Genomic DNA, 17,167 nt, shown 5'->3' on the forward strand with positions numbered 1-17,167 from the left:
GCATGGTTTACTCTGTCCTACGCTTTCTCCACCAACCTTGCATAGAAGACTCAGGGTTAATAATGAGCCATTTAAACCAATTAGAACAATGTCGGGCATTGAGCATGACTCAAACACTTTTGACTAACGGGCTTTTTCCTCGCCATTTTCTTTCAGCAAACATCACACTAATGGAGAAAGTATCCTGTCCCCGAAAGAAGTATTCGGGACAGTCGACTGTAAGAGCTATAGAGAAGGAAGAGAATGTCCGCATGGGCGTTTTCAGGCCATTTGCTTTGGCTTGGTGCGTGGAGACTTCAAGCCAACGCAAGCTCATTTTGCCCTTACCCTCAGCGCAACAGAAGCTGTGTGGCCATATTAGTACAATACCGTGCCGGAGTGATCTAGCCTGTCTCTCAGCAGGGCTTATTAGCTCAGGCTCGGCGCCACATTAACCGCTGCCATATGGCTTCTGGTCGATTCAAAGAGCGAACTGAATGAGCTCACATCTGCCTGACAAAGTCTGCATAGCTATGCTCTTTAAAATGGCAAACCTGCAAAAAGCTGCGAGGAGAGAATCTTGTAATAGGTTAGGATTTTCAATCCATGTTTACTTCAGTGCTTGTAGAAATACAAGCTGTCACTATTAACAGCTGTGGTCAGGGGTGGAAACTACTCGTGGATGTGTCAGAGATGAGAAGTTTCGTCTCAAAGAGCTGAGTCTGAAAAATGATGCGAGTATGGTAAGACTCCAAATAGGATGGAAGAAGAGAAAGAGGAAAATTAGTACAAAAATAAAAGTATGTCCAATATTTTCTCTTCTTTCTGTTAGCCCAGGCTATTAGTCAGATTTTTTACAGCCTTCCAAGATGAGCAGGGTCCTCTTTAGAAGAAGGTAATGTTTTTTAGGGCTCAGCCAAAAAATCCACAAACAATGCACGAAACGATGTGACAAACGCTAATCAAAGATTAACGTACCACTGAAAAGAGCTTAGATATGCCTGTAATAATAAAAAAATGACATGGGAAGTAGCAGCGTAGCAGAAGATACCCTGAGAACTCTTTGTCTTAACACAGAAAGAGTGGTTGTGCAGATGTGGAAACTCGAGTGGTTTAGACAGGGCAGGGGAAAAGGCAGGCACACAGAGAGGATTGAGGAGGATGACGGGAAAGGTGCCCTGATGATAATGCAGGAGACAACAGAAGCACATGCCATGGTCAGAACAGAAAACAAGGCAGACGATCCAGAAGATACATTTTGAATGATTTGTGGAATCTGGAGAGCAGAGAGGCTCCAGCAGGAGCAACAGGGACCCCGAAACAGAGCTTTAAGTGTGAACACAGAAAAATAATGTCACATTTTGGAAAAACTAAGAGCAAGAAACAGCAGGATTTAGAGCCATTCTCACTATCCTCTGGGACAGCTGTGTGGTTCCAAATTATTTTTCACAATCTTTTACATTTTTTTCCCCTTGGGGTGCCAAGTTAACTCACAGCAGCTCCAGTTGTGTCGCCAGAGGAAGCAATATTAATAGCAGAAGAAATATAAATCATTAACAAAAACTACTCTTGATCCTCGAGGAAGTCACCGTTGTAGGTATCAGCAGACAAAGGAAAAAGAGAGGTAGAGTGGGAAGCCAACCCTCTCAGGGAGTGAGAAAAAGAGACAGAATGAAGAAAAAGGACTGGGAGGAAAGGAAATTGCTGGGTGGCAACAAATACATATTGGGAATCAGAAGAAAAAATACACTTATCTTTCTAACCCTCCTGAGGCATATAGGAAATTGCTGCTTGCCCTTTAATCTGCCCCCAAAAAGAAAAACAATTAAAATGAAATAAAACCCTGAACTGTAGGTACTTTCTCCCCTCCTTCCCCTCACCCCCATTGCTTTGTGTGCTGTATACCCAGGCCATGATCTTTCATGCAGCTCTCCATAGGACAGACTATGTTACCATTAGCATTACATCTTTTACAGGAATATGCATTCTTTTGCTGTGTACCTAAAATATGTAATTTGGGGAGATTAAGATGTTCAGAGATTAACAACTAATAAATTAATGAAAAAAGAGAGGAGGCCAGGAAAAAAAGAGAGATGGAGAAGAAAGAAATAAGGATAAACATCTTGAATCCATTTGGAGTGGCACCGTAACAGTATGGTTTGTGTCAGGAGCATTGCTGTTTTAAAGGGTTAAGACTGTTACTCCTGCAGAGCACGCAGCAACAAATTTCTTCAGTTTTTGTTTCCTTTTTCCTGATTCACCCTCCCCTCTGCAATTTTTCCCACTGCAATTTAACTTTGGAAGGAAAGGCCCCTTTCCTAAACAGGGAATTAATTTCTGCTTTTCCCACTGTTCCCTCCAATACAAACAACCCTTTCTCTTTTCCTTTTTAACTGATAGGCATAGTAATTCCTTCCATTTCTTTTTTCTTTCTTGTTATGACTGAGATCACGTTGGGATCACTTATGGAGTTTTAAACTTGCCAAAGCACAATGAGACTGTGAGTGGTCTCCACCAAGAAGAATGAATCAAATTCTCTTTGACAATTCATTAACAAAAAATCTGGGGCAAATAAATAAAATGTCTTCCTGCGGATGGTACCTTTTGGGAGGTTCTCCTGCCACAGCAGAAGATCAGAGGCCTTGTTTTCACATTTTGTAGAAAGCATTTTCATCACTCACTTGTGTAAAAATAGCATCGTGCAAGACACAATAAATGCTTCGTATTTGTGATGTACTATTTAAGGGCCAGGAAACAAAACAGGAATCAAGAATTCAAGTTGCAACTTATCTAAAAGAAGAGTGTAAGTCATTCACAACTGTTGATGTCACAAGACCGCCACACAAAAAAGGAATGAAAACCTGTATGCATTATTCATCCTGTAACTTTGATCTTAAAAGCTAAGAAACTTGAACAAGGAAAGATAAATGGCTTCTCAAGCTTTTTCTTTTAAAAATCAAATGAGGATGATTCAGGATAAATGATAGATAAGAGTTAATACGAAAGAGGGGGAAATTGCAATCACAGTGCTGCACCAAAGTTTCAACACAAAAGCTTTGCTTTTTGTATTCAATTACAAAGGATTTCTTTTTTAGGTACCAGCATCCTTTTTCATGTATATGTAAAAGATTTTACCTATTAAAATTTCATGTTCAGTATGCATAGCTTTTTTCTTCTACCACCTACACCATGACTTCATGTGAACAATTAGGAAGCTTTCTGAAGCATGGGCTACTACTGGTCACGGGGCAGGAACAGAAGCAGCTGTGAAATCCTGACCTCCAAACCTGCCTCAAACATCAACTTGCTCTGGAGCTTATGCAAGATATGTATACATTCTCCCACTGGGAAAGTATTGATAATTACAGGCACTCTGATTGCATCCTGATTTTATTGAGGCTTAGTTAATTATGCAGGCATTGCCCCTAAAATATGAGACAAATTGAGACAGAGAGATCCAAAAGCACACAGAGGTTGCCCTATCTAGATGGGAGATCCACAAAATCCTCTTTGAACGCTTTGCGCTCCTGAGAGTCTGTAATTATTGCCAGTTTTTGCCTAAAGATATGCTCAAAGGCCCCACCATCTTGGTTAGATTACTGATGTCAGCATCTTATATACAGGCAACTGCATTTGGGATTCACAAAGAAGATGGAGCAGCAACACAGTTCCTTAAGGGAGGCTCTGAGCAAACCTAACGCAGACAGACAACACTGCATTCATTACAAACCACAGCACACCAGCCATTTACATTAACAGTAAAGCCAAAGGAAGAGTGCCTTTACATTACAGCATACAGCAGGAGGTTTTGCTTATCTGAGCTTCCAAATTGTTACCTCCACACAAGCAGTTAGCAGTAATCAGATGATAAGAGTAGGGCTAGACAGGTGGGGAAGAAAAAGGCTGGGTGGATGCAAGGGCAGGTTGTGAGACGGAGAAAATGGATGTGGAATGAGGTGAAAATTTCATTGCAGTGGTGTGTGGTAGGAAGGCAGTGGGGACACCATTTGAAAAGTAGTGGGAGGTTTTGGAGTACAACAGGAAGATGGCTGAGAAGTGAACAGAGGCACACTGGAGGTATTCACAGGCTTACAAACAGCCAATATTCACTGCAATTGCTGTGAGTGCCCAAGCAAGTCATTGCTAATGGTACTCGCAGCCACTGATGCTCCTGCCAACTGCATCTAGACAAAATACATTTGGAAAGACCAAGCCCAGTGATTACAGCAGTCAGCAGAAACTAGACTGACTGCACTTCTTCCTCAGCCTGAGGGAATGCAACCTCACAGCTTTCGGCACCAAGGTAAGTGCCTGAAACACGTGTCTACGTCCTAATGACACTGCGCTGCCATGCAAAGAAGATGGCTAGACTGATGGGGCTGGGAGCAGGCCTGTTCCTGATGAGGATACCTAGAAGCCTGGAGTCCTGGCCTAGATCCTCGCTCCAAGCAATTTGCAGGTCTATGAAGTCCACCTGGCAAGACAGCAATTCCAAATGCGTAAACACCACTAAGTGCTGGAAACAGAATGAGGAACTTCCCCACCCTGGTGAGCTCCCTTCTCTTTCACTTATAGACAAGACCTTGCATCTTCTTTCTCCACCGTGTCTCAGCTCCAAGAGGAGTCGCACAGCCTCTCCTAGTGCAGATGGAACATTTCAGAAATTGGAAAAATACATTTTACTTTTACATTGTTCACAGTGAGAAATTAGAGCTATTCACTGGACTGCACTGAAGCACTCCTTTACAGCTATATATATTATAGGAGGGATTCTTAATTCCACAGTAATCCCAGGAGAACAATTAACTAGATGCGCACAGAATTGCACTAGTTCTGCTCTGGCCTCACAATAATTGTTTTTCAATTCAACAAATTAAGTTAAAGATAAGCATTTGCTTCACATGCAAGACTGTCATTCTCGCTTCATTTGTAATATATGGAGAGGGATTAGCCACATCAAGCATATGCTTTCATACTGTGGTGTAAAGAATACACAAGAAAAATCATGTTTAGCTCCAATGCACTGACAAAACTGTTTACAGGCAACATATTCAAGAGCAGAGAGAAAAAAATGTTTTGATGATGATTCTTCATCAGATGCACCCAGTAGACATGTGTACACTGAAGAGCCCACACTGAGTCTGAGTTGTGCTAAAACTGAGCAGTACTGGGAGAGCTGTGCTCAAAGAAAATGTCTGTTTCTATAATCCTCATCACAGATAGCTGTGGCCATACCCTTACTTTCATTTCTTATTTGTTCCATTCACTACTGTTTATAACCTGAAAGACGTAGAAATTTATTTCTCTTCAAAGCACATTTATTTGCCCTACAAATGGACCAAAAATATGCAAAGACTACTTTGATTTTTATTATCTCACCTACATAAACATATCGATTTCCCTAACCTTACCAGGACAAAATAGTATTTTCTTTTTATTGCATTCCAGAGGAAGTGTGCCTTAACTTGGATCTTATTTAACTGCTATTTATCTACATCTCTTGCTTCAAACTCTCTGTCAGAAACCAAGCTACCACCTCTGTTTCTCTGGCACCCTTAATACTCAGTCTGTAAAGCCCAGTTCTGCTGACTCAAAGATCAACTTTGTCATTGCAGACGAGGGAAAAAGCTTCCATATATTAAAAATAAGGTTGCTTCATGGATGTATCATCCTTTTGAAGAAAGTATAGATATGAAACAAAAAAGAGGTGTCAAGCATCATTCCTTATTCCAGGAAAAAATACAATCTTAATGTTTATTTAAAATCTCTTGTCAGAAAGGAAAGCATTAATATGAAATGCTTTAAACAGCCTTTGACACTTACAGAACTCTTAAAATGGCAATGAGTCAAAGATCAACAAGCCTTTAAGAATGAAAACAACTGGAAATGCTTTAGAAGTGGAGCCACTAAAGTATTTTCACTGATTAAATGCCCACTGGTGTTACATATATATTGAATACTAACACACACAGTTTGACATTTCTTGATCTGGTAATTTCACAGCTTAAAAAAGAGGAAGGTAACACCTGTAAACTATATTACCTGAAATTTTGTCCCACTGAGTCAATGATAATTTAGCCATCAGATGAATGTAGATGCTCTTTTTAAATATAGGCACTTAAATGAAAAAAATTTTTTTTTTTAAAAAAAGGTTGATTTCATGTACAAATGAAATCTATCACTTAAAACCCAACAACTTAATCCTTATTTCAGTTGTTGTACTCTTTTAATTCTTTATGTTCCTGTTGCTGAAATAACCTAAAGGAGATAAGTTAACAGAAATGGAATAATTCTAAGTCAGGTTTCAAAATTTACATTTTTTGCCCATCTGTCCTTTAGCATGTTGTCCATTCCAGGTCCCAATCTCCCCTTGCCTCCCAGCCACTGGCAAGATAATACAGATGGTTACTGCAAAGCTGTTAAGATGTACACCTGAATGCATATTTATCCACTTGGCAAGATCCTGCTACAGCTGTAAGTCGATGCAAATCTGCATTACAATGTAGCTTCAGTCTCTTGCCTGTGTGAGAAAGCAGCCATGATATTAATAGTGCTGCTTAAGACAATGCCAGGCAAATATGACATAAACAAATGCAGTTGAGCTAACTAGTGCAGCACTGTTAATTTACAACTCTGAAAACAAACAATCATTTGGGCACATGAAACAACTGTATATCTACACCTACATCAAAACTCATTTTCATTTGTTTGTTTTTGGAAGCAGAAACTGATAACGCAAGATAACTCCACCAGATGTCATGGTGAAAGAATATTATGTAGGTGAGTATTTGATACAATCACCAGAAAAGAAAACCAAACTGAGGGGCTTTATTCCATCATAAGCACAGTTTTAATAAATACAGGTGGCACTGCCAGTCAGTGACAGTTGCTTTTGTTCCAGATATGTCTTTGTTCCGGCAGCTGGGAGAAGAGCAGTTTTCATGTACAATGAAAGAAATGTACTTAAGAGGCAACACCTGAAAATCCTTCAAAAGAATAAACTATAGCCATAGAAAATGCAAGTTTAGAAAGCATTTCCTGAAAAAAAAAGTAGCACTGGAATCTTCTCTTTATCTCAAGTCAATTGACTTGTCACAGTGGGAAGGAGATTTGAAAAGGAAATTGCAAGTTCTTAGCAAGTATGAGTGGAGGAATTGAGTTAATAGCCAGCAATCAGTATAGGTTTGGTAGGGTACTTAAAAATTTAAATGTATGTACGCCACAACTACAAAGCCTGAGCTTTGTCTTGTTTCTAAAAAACAAATGGAACAACAAGCAATTTAAATCTCAAACAAAAATTGTAATTTTTTACTTAGGTTGCTGGGGTTTAAGTGTTCTTCCATGAAAAATTCCCTCATTTCAGCATACGATTGAGGTATATAAATTGTATGTGCCTCCGATCTTGTTTTACGCTAGTAATCCTCCCAGTACCAACAGGATCCTATATGGTGTGTGCTTTCAGATGATATGGTTTCTCACCATATGGAAAGATGTTTTGTATCACCATGTTGGTAGCATATAAATGATTTTTAAACTCCATTTTTCATTGCCATTTCTTCAAGCTATTTAGGCTCGCTAGCTTGTTTCACATGTCAAAAATCAAAAGGATAGTTTTCTGATTTGAGAAGCTGGTTTATCCATACTCTTGAATAATCATGCACTGTATTCAGCAAGCTACAGATACAAATGAGTATGACAACACTTCTAATGAGAAAACCGCTTAATTTGAGAGGGCAGGATAAGCCATCATCTCTCTAAAGAAATGTGACTATATCCCAAAAGCCTTCTTATCCTTTCTAATACAATGTACAACTTTTCTGCACGGATGCTTTTCAACAGAATTACAAAAGAAGGTCTCACCTAGACTACTAGTTGTTCCTCTTTCCAACCAAAGAAGGAAGATATTATAGGTTGCAGAAATTTGTAGGTGGATAAAAGGCAAGAAAATTATAGGACAGTGACAAATATAATGAATTTCATTTCCACAAGCTTCTAATTCCTCCGAGGAAGAGAAGAACATAGGTTTGGCATAGTCCTCTTTAACAAACAAATGCATATCCAGCAATGAAGTAGTATGAGACTAGAGGATGCATTCCAAGCTAAATGCAAACTAGCGTTGCCTCCAAACAAGGAAAGGACAGATCCTAGAAAGTACGGCATGGCTGGATGCCCACATGCTCAAGAGACTAGTAATTTCAGATTAGTTGATTTTTGCGTTGTTTGAAAAACTTTTTATACTCACTGTAATTCTCTCATCTTTGTCATCTAGAGGGGTTCCATCTTTTTTCCACGATATAGTGGGTTCTGGGTGACCTCTTGGGGGCTGACATTCCATCACTGCAGGTTCACCCACGGCTACCATTACATCTGATGGATTTTGTCTGAAGTCATCCCGCAGAACTGAAAGAATAAAGAAAATGAAGTAAAAAATTACCCAACAATACGCCAACAGCACAGCAAAGTGGTTTGTTTTGGCCTTTAATGGTCCCTGTTGTCATTGTACTTTACATTAATGAACAATTCAGTTAATGAATTTCATTTGGCATCTGCCAATGGTCTCTGGTACTTCCACACAGTAACACAGAAAACCCATGTACAACTCATATTTAACTTCCACCATACAAGCCAAGTCACTAACACTGACAGAGGTGAAAGGCTGACACAGACATAGGACTGTCCGCACAGAAGAGCTGCCTCACTGGCAGTACTTGGCACAGTGTCTGCCTAGTGTGTGAGCACAGGACTCCTATCACAGCTGAAGAAGGCACAATGTCTTCTGCTCAGGCAGAACGCCACTGGGAGAGAAGCACAGCAGAGATTGCTTTGTGCCCCTCTTTTTCTGACACACAAGGTCAGCTTGCCAGTAACTCAAAGGTTTATGGTTAAAGATTGGCCACTGGCCATATGAATTGCACCCATCCCTGGATTTATGGCAAAAATGAACAAACTAACTAAACTTCCCAGTTCTTTGATAACATTATAAGATGCCAAACATTTGTGCAGCCTCAGCCAAACTCATCTTTGCCATTTGGCTTGTGTCTTTTTCAAGCAAAAAACCCAAAAATCTTTCCTGATCTCTGGGAGTCATCCCTTAGCGTGAGCCAGGATCACATCCTTCATTTCAAAGAAGTCAATTTTACTACCTTTTCATAGAAAGAAATATTTTTATTGCAGCTTCATTACTAGAATTTGTTCTTTCTCATCATTTGGCCAAGCCCAGGCCTAGGAAACTCTAGTTCCCTGCAATCACCCACTACAAATTTTATCAATAGCTATGTGATTATTTTTCTTTTTGGGAGAGGAGAGACATCATACTGTGCTCAGCAGACTACTACACAGGGACACAGTTTAACAGAATAATGGCATTCCTAGGTCTTGCCAAGTAAGTGGCATTAGGTTTAATCTAAAAATAAATAACTCAAATGATAACAAATATAACATTCTAGTCCTCTCCACTGCTGTTACTCCATCCACACTGAACAAAAGATACGGTAATGGAAAAGTACATTACAACCAAAGGACTCTCAGGATTTTGACAAAGGTATCTGCCACTCTCACTACCTGCAACAATCTTGTGTCAACAGTAAATAGTGCCAAGAATCTGCAGCAAAAAATATATTCCCCAAGCCATGGACCACAGATATATGGACATTCACTACTGAATAGTGGTTTGTTAGTTGTTAATGCCGCTTCAAAGCAAGGTGTGATTTATTGTTAGATGTTAAGGAATGCGGGTGTGCTTACAGATTGGCAGGTACAGCACTGCCACGAAACCATTCCTCTCTGTAAGGTCTTTCATGCTGTTAAGACCTCTTAAATTGGTCTGAGGGCAAATGGGTCATCTACTTTAGGACAGAGGTATATACCTTTCTCACACCTACTTTCTGCAATGCTATATAACCTAAAATGAAGGGAGGGAGCAAAAATGACTTGTAGTTCTTTGCTTTGGAAGATTATTGGCAAATAGCCCTGTCAATAATCAGTAGGACTATCTTCTATTTTTTCTTCTCAAGTACATCTACCTGACATTCTGATACCCTACCATTCAGTAGCTACAGTCACAGGCCTATGTGTCCAGCTTGGCTCATTATAACATAATACACAACAGCAAAAGTTCCAGATTGATATAGAAGTGTGGATGGGAATCAAAAGCAATAAATACAGAATATTTTACCACTGTTTTAGAAACAGGATATAATTTCTGGAAGTACCAAAGAACATCTGTGTACCAACAAGACTGAAGTATATTGCAGATCTCACCAGACATCATCTGAATTTACCAATCCCCTTCCATACTGAAGCACTCACATTTCAAATATTTCAGTTTAATTATTGAGGTTTCTGGATGCCCTAGAATCAGGAGATACTGATGTACTGAAAGAGGATAATCAAGGATAAAATGTCTCTATCACTTTAACAATACAAACTAATACAACAGAAAGAATAAGATTTCTTCTTAATGAAGAAATTATAGAATAATTTAGGTTGGAAGGGACCTCTGGAGGTCATCTAGTCTACAACAATGAGATGTTATTGGAGGAACATGTTCTCTTGGATGAACTAGGTCTCTCGAACAGACCTAGTCTAGAAAGTTTATTTAAGAAGAGCCCAAAACATGCACCTATTGCTTGGTGTACAAAAACCTGAGAAAGCATGCTCCATCTAAGAACAAGGAATTTCTCTCTCTAAAAAGCAAAACGCATGGATATTTTCCTTCTATGGACTAGGGAAAATTGAAAATGTTTTCAGCTATAAAATTAATCCAGATTACATCTATAGGAAATGATACGTTTTCAGAAAGGGGAATGATGTCATTTTTAGTTATTCAGAAAGTTAAGTCAAAAGAGCAATCCTTTAGCTTCCCTTCTGCTTTCAACAAAACTTTATTAAGTTTAACCTGCATTCTCTTACAGCTTCCTTACTACATTCCCCTAAATATTGATGCATCAAAATTGGATACATCAAATTATTTTGGTTATGGCAGCGTTAAAATACTACTCACATACACTGAAAACCTTATATATATTTATTCTGTTTATACTGAATATGGCATTAATAACCAGATGCAACTTCTTGTGTTCCCAAGTAGCCCTTAAGCCATCCAGATACAGTAAATCATGTAGTGTAAGTGGCTAGGCTGACACTGCTTCTGCTGAAGTCAAAGAATTTTTTCTATTTACTTTAATAGAGACTTGATCTGGCTTGGAGCCACTGGTCATATTATTGCTTCCTTTTTTCACTTTTCCAAACTAAAGAACATAAAAGAAGAAGAAACAGAAGTTGCACCAAGCTACTAAAAAACCCCCATATATTCAGTTCCCAGTGCCAACAGCACATGAAAGTGCAGAAGAGTTTATTTGCTACACCCACAGTTCTATTGCAATACAATAAAAGGGGTGTTTTGACCACGAGTAAGAAGCCTCTTATTACTGCTGAAGATTGTATCAGTTGGATAAAGCCCAGAGATATATAAAAAGAAGTACCCTTAAGTTTAAAAAAAAAAAAAAAAAAAAAAATCAAGTGAAGTGATCTTAATAAACCATAAGTGCTTTTCAAGTCTGAAAGACCTCGTAAATCTAAGAGGAAAGTCTATCAGATAGCACCTCAGATGGCTTTTAGCATCTTTGAAGCAACAAAGAAGTCCAGTACTTGTATAATAAAAAAAAAATTACTTCAGTAATTTCTACACTCCTTAGTCTTATATCAGCTTTACAAGCATAGTACCTTGTCTGTAAACCAAGACCTTTCACAAATTAACCAATGCTTAACAGAATGCCTTAGGAGGACATCAAAGGTCCAGGCCATAGATACATCAAAATAAGTATTTTTTTTCCATTTACTATGAATTATTTTGGCTCTAACATTACATAATGAAATGCTAACAAAATGTAATCCATTAAAGATTACTCCAGAGATAGTCATCATGTAATTATTTTTGCAGCTGTAAAGTAGATACATGCTCTGTTTTTTGCCTCAGGCCCTGGCAATCTTGCATGAAGTTATAAATGTAAAATTTTCTTCCCTTACTGAAAAAAAAAATCATTTTTTCTTTTCTGTCCTTCATAGTCAAGGCTCACTGTAAATTGAGAATACATTTCCTTTTGAAGATATATTAGAAGTATACTTTGTAATCCAGTTCGGCATGTGCTTTCCGTCACTAAAGGGTCAAATTTCACCACATGCACCTCTTTCTACATATATGCAGCTGGAATGAAAGTAGATAAATTAAGAGGATGCTTCCCTTTTTTTCTTTTTTTAACAAATTCAGTGTAGAATCTTCATAGATATAACCCCCTCCCCTACATTTCTGACATACTGTGGGTAAGGTTTTCTAACATTTTACTGTAATATTTTCTAAAATACAATGAATAATGATCATAATTATTGTCATTGCACAGCTAGGACAACTCCATGATCTTGCTGTGTGAACTCTGAACTCCTGTGTTTGTGCTGAAAACACTTTTATGCCATGCTTACTGAACTAATCAGGTTCAAGAACAACTTTTGTAACTCCACTTAAAAGTCAACTACTCATACAACTATTTAGTATCACGTACTATTCAATCAATAAAACAATTGCACTTTCCCCAGAGAATCTTTCCCAGAGCAGAAAGGAACTAGCAATCACTTGAGAATAAATTTTTATTGACAAGCAACATCAGCAGAGACAGCATTTTTTTGTGTAAACCCTGAACAGTGCTTTTCAAAATGTAGCATTCGGTGTTTTTTTCTTAAGTTCTTCATTGGCTACTATGAAAAGGAGTAGGGAGTCACTACGGGCTGAAATGGGAGGTAGGTGGGAAGGGTATTTTGCATATACACACTGTAGATATTTAAGAAAGTTTATTGTTAAAGTTTATAATTAAATAACTGTGATCTAGTTCAAAGACAATAAAGAAAACACAAGAAAAAAGAAACCAACCAGAAAGCTCTAGTCAATACGTGAAAAGAATGAATTTGTAAGGAACACACTAATTACTATCATACATTGTAGATATCATGCCTTAACAGGTGGCATCATTTAAGAACTGAAAATAAGAAAATCTCCTGAAAATTTTGATTACAGGTCTATTCTAGTCTAGACACTTCATGCTAGATCAGTACAAAGCAATGCACCAAAATATATCTGGGATCCCTAATCAACCAAGATATTACAGCCATGGTCACCCGGTGAACAGAGGAAGAGAGGCAAATGAAGATGTTTGGGGTGCAGTTTCATAATCAGATGAAGGCAATCTTAATCCATTTCAATTCTTATAAAAGACATCATCCAGACTTGCCTCCCGCTAACTCTCTTGCATTGTCCCAGACAAAGCAACTATTTTGCGAGTCTACTTGTTAGAGAGAGATCAGCGAGCCAAAGTATCGCACAATTAGATAACAGAAGAGATCCCAACAATTTCCACTCTTTCAGCATGAAGATAATTTAAATGTTTCTTTGTATTGTAGCACGTGGCTCAAAAATAGGGAAAAAAGAAAGTGAACTAAATAGAAGAAATGCTTATTCCTCACATTGCTTTAGAAAACAACTGACCTCAGCTAATGAGCAAGTTTCCACCCCGCAAACAAAAAGGTGCTAACATCAAACTACAAGCTAAAGCTGAGCAATGCAACCTTAACGGCCCACTGCCCTGCCTTTTCGCTAATTTTGTTAAAAATCCTATGTAATAGTTTTTATTTTTTTTTAATACTCACCAATTCTATTATTTTAATTCCTGTAAATATGTAACAAGTATTTCAATGTTTCCCTTTTCCTCCCCAACAAAACAACAGTATTACAAATAAAATTTCCATCCAATACTTAATCTGACTAATAAAATATGACAAACAAAACAACAAAAATGAGCACTTGCTTTAAAATGCTGTAAGATTAGGAAAACGAAAAATGGGATTCAGGAGGTTATCTAAATGTTCTAATCTCATGAAGCCATAATCAAAGAGAAACTAATTATTTCTTAGTCAGGATTGAGCTGTTATTCAAAAGCAGAACAGTTCCTGTAATTTAGGACCAGCAATGATCCCTTTTCCCCACTACCTACTGAACTTGCAATGCAAATTTACTGAGACACAGCAGAGATTTTTGGCATTCAAATATATTATAAGATGCTTGTCAGTTGGAACAGTGCTTCAAACCAGGTGCTTAATTTTAATTACAACTAACTTAAGCATCAGCCAGAACTATGGCACCTTGTTTAAAGACTTTGCTGGCATGAAATTTATACAGATGTCAGAATATCATTTTTAATACATGCATGCCACTAACAGGAAAGTGTTATAGCACCTAATCAAGTTAAAAAAGAACAAAAAATGCATGCATGATCAGATTTAAGTCAACATGTGTGTTACCAAAATGTATTTTAGACCTTATTAAACTCTTTAAGAATGTTATCTGGTTTGACCAAAAACTTGATCATTTACAAATGAGAAATATTCTTTTCTGAAGACAACCCCCTAAAAGTTTCCATGCAGTCATGTAAAGTTAAAGGAAAAACTGGTTCCCTGAAAAAAAAATATTTCTTTTCCTTTCTGAAGATGTTAAAAACAGGTTAACACTGGTGTTAACTACAGTATGTAGTCATTAAAATGGAACAGAAGGAGTAGGGCTATAAATACTCAGAAATTGCTGTTACGATCATCTAACAAGATCATTCACGTAATACAGGCAATAATTTTAAGCAGCGACCAAGTCCAGCAATACGGTATTGAATGCTTCAAAAGATGTCTACACTTTTATAAGGCCTCCAACAGGTAGGGAGTCATTTCATTTAGCAGCCAGCCTGCCTAGGGCTCCTCACTTTCACCATTTTCAGTTCTCATCTGATTCCTACCTTGAAGCACTTTGACCTCAGCTATTGGATCTTGCTACACCTTTCTCAGTCAGACTAAAAGCCTTCTATAGGCAAGCAGATGCCAATCAGTTCAGTATCTACCTCTCTAACCTTCTTTCAACCTTCTCTGAGCTTCAAAACTATATAAACATCAGACATGTTGCCTAACAGTTTAACTCCCTCACAGAGCCAGCCCTCCAACAACACAGGACTTCCCTGTTTACACAGTCTAAGAATTCACATTGAATAGGTTTCCAGATACAAGAGACTGCTCATTGCAAAGAGACTGATCATAAAGTGATGACCATCACTTAACATCATCACTATAGAGATCAATTTTGAGTCTTTGACTATACATTTATGACAACACATTCAAGGCAATGTATTCATACAGTGCTGTCCTGCTCTGCTTTAAACTCTACCCTTTAGCAAACCTCACTACCTCAAAGCCTGAAGAAACAAAAGTACTTTAAAATCAAGTGGTATTTTTTGCTTAGTATTCATATGTATTTGTATGAGTTAGTGTTGATATCCTTGACCCCAATCTTTGTAACTGAGATCACAGCATAACATATATTTGTATTTCAAGACCTCCTTTCCAAGCTCAAAAAAGCAAAGTTAAAGGAAACAAGTGCAAAAAAAAACCCCAAAACCGCTGTATTTTTTCTACTCTACTACCACTGATATCAACTAGTTTAGTTTAAACAGCTGGTTCATAAACACTTCCTCCATGATGTCACCATGGAAGAAATTCTAGGGTTAATGAATGCAAGAAGAGATTCTAAAAGGCCTTTTCTTTTTAATTTGATGCTAAAACAATTTAAGTTCTGTCTTTTATTATTATGCTCTTTCTTTTCCTAACCTTTCATATTGTCAATGATTTATTTAAAATTTGAAATTACAACATTTTTAAGACTTTGGCAGACATTGTAAGAAGCATACAGAAATTCTACCAGTAATTTGAATTTGGAGGAATTAAGAGCGCTAAAGAATAGCATTATTTAACTTGAATGAATGAAAATGAATTAATGAATGAATTAAAGAGTGAATGGTATACATAGAATGCTTCAAACAATTCTGGGAAGATATGTTCAGAAAACTTGCACTCCTGCTACCTACCACAGTAACGCAGGATTTCCAGCAATGGGAAATTGCCTATTTCTCATCAAACATGCAGATCTGATAAATATTTTACTGAATCTGGTACCACATTCTGCTTAAGAATGCTAACAGATTAAAGGTGTCTGGGAGGGGTATTAAGATCATGTTACGAACCTATGTAATTTAGTATTAACATTATTAGTACTGCCTAGCTGATGACACTAGTAAAGAGCACTGGTGGTCAAAGCAACAAAGAAAGATAGCTTTGTTTTAGCACCGATGAACAGAACCAAGACACAATCCACAACTAGCTGAAATAGAGTTAAATATAGGTGTTACATGTATGAAGTAGCTGGAGTTAGATGTACGAAATAACAGCAGTGAAATTAGATCATACTTGTAAAATGTTAACAAAATGTACTGCCTCAATTACTATAACCTTTAAGTTGTTTTAAAATGTATTCTCTCCAAAGAGTAATGTTTTTGATTGATTGCTTTTTATACAACACCACCAAACTGGGATCTTAATATCTACTGAAGGCCAATAGTTACCATCTCTGGGAAAAAAGTGTCATTCCCCATTATATTCAGCAATACATGTTAGCAAATACAACACCTGCATGCTTCTAATCCATTAATGTAGAAAGAAATCAAGGAGTGCTGCACTTGCTGGATCACATCTTTTAAAAGGTGCTGATGACAAATACAAGCAATATGCTTGAAACAAGTGATATGCTTGAATCAAGCAATATGCTATGTTGCAAAAGCCATTAAATGTGGAGGCATTTGGCAATAAACATACTGAATGCATATAAAGACGTTAAAATAAATATATTTATTGTCATTCGTTACTGTCATTAAGAAACTTACAATTGTTAATAGAAAGAAATGCATGCTTAAGGAGCAGGTTCCAAAAAAAGACTTCTGTAAAAAAAACTGGCTGAAAGTTACTGACGATAATTACAAAAATTTACAGAAACCACTCACAATCAGTCTGATTTTATTTCACTAGTTGAAGATTTGGGCTTTAAGTATTGCCAGACATCTTACTGGGCAACGTAGCTGTCAGCCCGTAACAGTATTTCCATGTGTGGAAAGGAAAGTGTAAATGAATTAGATGGTGAATTGGGAATCAATTAAATGACCAAATCTTGTAAATAGAGTTAATTTCTTCCTAGTAGCTGGTACAGTGCTGTGTTTTGGATTTAGTGTGAGAATACTGTTGATAACACGCTGATGGTTTAGTTGTTGCTAAGTAG

The 17,167-nt window shown here is 37.5% G+C and overlaps 1 protein-coding gene across 1 annotated transcript in view; it reads right to left on the reverse strand.

The window, feature by feature from the left end:
• Positions 1 to 17,167, reverse strand: part of ROBO1 (roundabout guidance receptor 1) — a 321,785-nt gene that overhangs the window by 107,562 nt on the left and 197,056 nt on the right. The window contains exon 3 of the mRNA XM_050915366.1: positions 8,222 to 8,379. Within this exon, the coding sequence (XP_050771323.1) occupies positions 8,222 to 8,379 (158 nt within the window). The remainder of the gene's footprint in view (positions 1 to 8,221; positions 8,380 to 17,167) is intronic.

The sequence above is a fragment of the Gymnogyps californianus genome, chromosome 1 (genome assembly GCF_018139145.2).
Source record: "Gymnogyps californianus isolate 813 chromosome 1, ASM1813914v2, whole genome shotgun sequence".
Taxonomy (NCBI): Eukaryota; Metazoa; Chordata; class Aves; order Accipitriformes; family Cathartidae; genus Gymnogyps; species Gymnogyps californianus.